This window comes from Agrilus planipennis, unplaced genomic scaffold (genome assembly GCF_000699045.2).
Source record: "Agrilus planipennis isolate EAB-ADULT unplaced genomic scaffold, Apla_2.0 scaffold24, whole genome shotgun sequence".
NCBI lineage: Eukaryota > Metazoa > Arthropoda > Insecta > Coleoptera > Buprestidae > Agrilus > Agrilus planipennis.
The window spans coordinates 410838-416112 of NW_020439076.1; the positions used below are offsets into that span (position 1 = coordinate 410838).

General features: G+C 32.5%; 1 protein-coding gene across 3 annotated transcripts in view; it reads right to left on the reverse strand.

Moving 5' to 3' along the window:
- Positions 1-1771: 1771 nt before the first annotated feature.
- Positions 1772-5275, reverse strand: part of LOC108741940 — a 9281-nt gene continuing 5777 nt past the window's right edge. For 2 of the 3 annotated variants that reach the window (XM_025977262.1, XM_025977263.1), the window contains 4 exons: positions 4963-5127; positions 3856-4063; positions 3600-3795; positions 1772-3286 (listed from right to left, as the gene is read on the reverse strand). In XM_025977262.1, the coding sequence (XP_025833047.1) occupies positions 3106-3286; positions 3600-3795; positions 3856-4063; positions 4963-5127 (750 nt within the window). In that variant the 3' untranslated portion in view covers positions 1772-3105. The remainder of the gene's footprint in view (positions 3287-3599; positions 3796-3855; positions 4064-4962; positions 5128-5275) is intronic. The other variant, XM_018476919.2, reaches the window with a different exon arrangement.

Sequence of the window (5275 nt, forward strand, 5' to 3'; positions counted from 1 at the left end):
AAGGAGGTAAATGGAAATGTATTATTGTATAGCAGCTGTCCACACGGACGCATCGCTCACTCAAGTAGGAGAGAGACAGATGTCGAACGCTGCCGAACGCGGAGGCCGATTGTGCCTCTTTGTCGCTCGTTCCGCGCTCTCGCTTGCACTTGAAGCCTTAAATGGAACGCCTCAGAGCGAGGTAATGCCGCATAAGTCATGTTTTTTCGTGCGTGCAGCCGGCTCCATCGAATTATAAGACGTTGTCACGTCAAAAACCTTGATGAATTTATAATTATTTTTTTATTTATTTTACTTTATCGAGTACTAGATTTTACTCGCGGCTTCGCTCGCGTTGATGTCTTAAATACATGTCAAAGATCATTGACGATCACATAAAACTAATTTTTCTATCCCTCGGGAACAGTATTTTTTTTCTAGATAAAAGGTACCCTATGTCCTTTTCTATACCCTTGACACCCCGACAATGTGTCTACAAAATTTCACGATCGTCAATTTAGTACTTAAGGAGTAAAATCGACCTTTTAAAAAATAATTTTTTCTATCCCTTGGAAACAATATTTTTCTGGATAAAAGGATAGGATTGGTTGAGTAGTTAAAGCGTGAAAAGCCGACAAACAAACTAACATTCGGATTTATAATGTAGGATGTACCCAAAAATCAGATTGTAATTCGCGTTTAACTTATTTTAAAACCTGTATGTAACCTAATTACTGTACTAAAATATGTTTACTTGTGTGCAGGGGCGCAACAAGGGGGAGGCTCCACGGGTGCCTGAGCAGCCACTCCATTGGGTTGGGCACCTAGTCAATTCCAGTCGATTCAGCTAATAACCCAACTTGAAAGTTCGGTTCAAATAGTTCAAGCTCGTAAATGAGCAGCCGAACTCGATCTTTTCAGCTTGTACACCCCCGCAGTATATAAATATTTATAGTATTATGATAGGAGCACCCAGTCAAACTGCAACGTTGTTGCGTCCCTGCTTGAGTGTGACATGTACAATATTTATATATCCACGAAGTAGCTAGCAATCGAGCAGAAATAGAGAACAAGTAAAACTTAGCAACTTTTTATTACTAAAGAATTTTTAAGATCTTTTTTTAGCATTTCCTAGAACCCTTACAGTTTCGATTTGGAATCCGGATATAGAGTGGCGACCCAAAAACNAACGTGACAACATCAGAAGAAAATACTGATGGAATGGTTTCATTTTTCAAAAGAAAATTTTAATTTTATTTGTTTGATAGATATTTTGTATGGATATAGAGGAGGTAAATAGATACGTACAAGTAACATATGCAAAAATAACAATGAGTTTAAGAACAATTATTATAGGTTATTATCTGTCTAATATCCAAAACTTCAACCATTATTAGTGATTTTCTTCAAAATAAACTTTTTTCAAACTTTTTCACAGGGAGTTAGACAGATACGAATTAAACAAATGATTTTGAAACTATAAGAGAAAATTAATAATTTTAAACTTGTGTCTCAAGTATAAAGTTATGTATTTGTCTTTTTTAAAGAAGTTCAACTTCAATATAATTTCAAAATAATTTATTTTATTCACAACTGAATTTAATACATATTGTTTTATTGAAACAGAATTGTAAATTGCTCACCCTTCTCGTGACATTTTTCCAAGAAAAGATCCCTTAATAGTTGATTGCCGTTAGAAACCAAAGGTACTCGATTTTCACTACTTTTTTTTTTCTATAATGAATAATTAATAAATTACTACATACCTCTCACTTTTAAAGTACATACATACCTGTTTTAGAGTAGAGAAAGGAAAACAAAGAAACATTGACGAATCACTGTGAAGATCATTCACAAAGTTTTTTGTTTATATTTTTAAAACAATAATAATGTTTACAGTTTTTGAGCTAATTAACAGAAGTGCCATATTCTAAGTGATATGTCTACACAGTGCAGAATAATCTCTATGTAGACCCTTGGGCAATCAAAACTCTTAGCCCCCTCGCAGATATTCTTGTAAAATAGATATGTTTTATGTTTTGAAAGGAGACAATCGAGATCCTCACCTTGCACTGGATGGAATTGCACATCACACTGATTATTAAGCACATAATTCGAGTTCCACAGGAGCATATGATAATAGGTACAGTGACTTGCTTAAGTAAAGCAAGTTGAAGATAATTTATAATGTTAAAACCACTGATAGTTTCAGACAGATCTCTATGTTCTCTATCACATAGATAATATGCCCGGTATATTTCGTTTCTAAGGATAGATAGGCCAGTCTCGATAGTCTCCTTTGATGTGATATTCTTTCAATATTGAATCAATATTATGGTGATCCTTTATCATGGGACCTTTCAAAGCTGTGGGGCTCATACATACGTTTGGTTGGGAAGTATGCACTGCGTCTATGAATTAAATGAAGTTTTCTGAAAACAGGCAACTAACATTTCCTTTACAGAGATCATCGATTTCTTCTTAATAATTCCTTTTCATGTTTTTATATTGCAATATTCAGATTTTCAGGACTAACAAGGGCATATTGTTTTCAACGAATATGATGAATTAGGTAACAAAAAACTTTCTTAGAGCTTTACATTTTGTGAGGAATTAACAATATCCTCTTTATTTCCCAAATGTTTGCTGACCAAAAATAATTAATTTCTGTCTAGACCAAAGTATTACATATGCAAGTACCTACTTATATAATACATATAATAATCTTGCACATTGGAATAAATCGCTACAGAACATTTTTTAACTTGTTTTGAACGATCTAGTTGTTAACTTTCTATTGCAAATACCTACAGTATTTTTAAAGCATTTGCTACAACATGCTTTTTATCGATATACTTTTGCCTGTGCAGTGCTTTAGTTCTGAATTTGGTTTTTTTTTCTAATACTTCATCGAAACCTACGTGTTTCACTTGACATTATGAAAATAATCTTTACAGCAGCCCTGTTACTGATTGTGAGTAAGAACAACCAGTGTACAACAAGATGGATAAGTTCTTACTCGTTTTAATCTATTGCAAACTTTAATAAGTATCATATGTCGGTTACTTGCGGATTTCGTACTTTAGTTTTCGACACGCTAGTCTCTTGACCAGCGTTGGCGTATAGCTATGGTTGCACGCTGGCTTTGGTCTCTTGAGCTGGTTTGGATTTTTTTGACAACGAATTGTATATCGGAAATTCGCAGCACATTATAAATTTTAGAAATTGGGGCACTTCCACATAAATTGATGGAGGTATTGGAATAAGTGGTGACGTGGAGGCCTTGTAGTAACGATATTCAGAAACACTAAAAGAAAGAAAACTTCATCAGAGTCGTTACAATCAAATATAGGGTATCTGATTGAAGAATAATGTCTATTTAAAAACAATCTATCTATCTGCACCCAAAAAATGGTACTTTCGACCTACGCTGATCCCAGGTACCACTTCCTGGCATATTCACCTTAAATGGAACAAGAATACTCAGATCGCATGTTTGACAATCTTCACTTCACCTTGGGTGGCAATACACCAATAAGTATGCGGTCTGGGATATTTTTTTACTTTGTCATCCTAGATCTTATGTGTTATGTGAGTACTATTAAAAAATTATTACTTACTCTCCATATTTGGCATCAGACGATTTTTCCAACAAAGGCATTCCTGACAAAAACATAATAATTAGAGTAGTAAAAATCGGAGACATTATAGAAACCCATTCGACCCCCTCGAGTACATTAAGACATATTGTAAAAATCCCCCACCATAAAAGTATTTCCCCAAAATAGTTGGGATGTCTCGATAGTCGCCAAAGGCCTAAAAACAAATACATTTAGTAAATATTTAATTTTAAATAACTTTTACTAGATTTCATACCATCATTGCACCACTTTCCTTGGTTAACAGGATCTTGTCTAAAAGAGAACTTCTGTAAATCTGCATATGTTTCTGCCAATAGTCCAATAACAAATAGACACGTTCCTGTTGTGTCAAGGGTGGTCATTGTTTTAGGAGCTGGCGGAATCGAATGTCTGGGAGAATTTATAACTATTACTGGAAGACTTACGATATAAACCCACACAGCCTATAACCAAACACGAATGGTATAATAAAAATTACCATTTACCTCTTAATATTTAAAACTTCTTTTCTAGATTTTAATTTTTATAAATACTTGGGTAGGTAATAAAAATTGAAACAATTTAACATTAATCATTACTAACCAACTAGTCGGGCTGACTTCTAATATGAAAAAAAAAAAACGAACAAACAGACACACGAGTGATCCTATAAGGGTTCCGTTTTTCATTAAGACGTTCGGAACCCTAAAAATGAAAAAATTAATCTGTACCTACGAATTATCGAATTCAAAAACGGAGATATGGCATCGAAAATAAAATTGAATAACATATTTTACCATTACTTCTATTTGAACATCTCACTTCCTTTAAATAACCATTATATTATTACTTACTTATTTTTATTACCTTTATTATTATTACAACCGTTTATCTAAAACTTTTATGAACTTTAAATATATATACGTACAACTAATATATACAAAAATAACAATGAGTTTAAGAACAATTATTATAGGTTTGATATTACTATTTCTACCCTCATAAAAGTCAAGTTGAAAACAATACTTTGTTACCACTTACTCAGCTTTACTAAATATTGTGAATAGACATTCTTATTAAAATATTTGTATAGAAGATTGAAAACAATCATATACAATGGAGCCTTTCGTTATTTGACCTTAAAATTTCTGTAAGGAACATGATTAGAAAATCTAAAATTGTATAACATATTGATTCAGAAATTTACGCGAAGATTAAGTTTAAATAGTAAAACATACGAAAAATATGTAAAATATAATCATAAACCTATTATAATTATTTTATATTTAATTTTCTGATGTGGTATTCAAAGTTTGAACGTAAATGATGTTTATTTATACGCAAGAGTTTCAGAACTATTTACCTGAAATGTCCAAAAAATGGCAAACCTGATGACGTTGCTTCTTTTATCTTCGAAACATTTATCTCGTCCTATTTTTAAAATTCTATACAACAAATACGCAGACAGACGAGCGCCCCACAAACAAATAAATATCGTCACCATTAATTGTCGACTATCATATTGTTTCTAAAAAAACGCAAGAATTAAGAATTAAAAACATATTTCTTACTATAAATAATCCATTATACAATGCCGGATTTACAATTTACAAAATTTAATGGGCGTAAAAATTCTAAGAACAAAATTTTAGAAGCGAGAAATATTTCACAGTTTG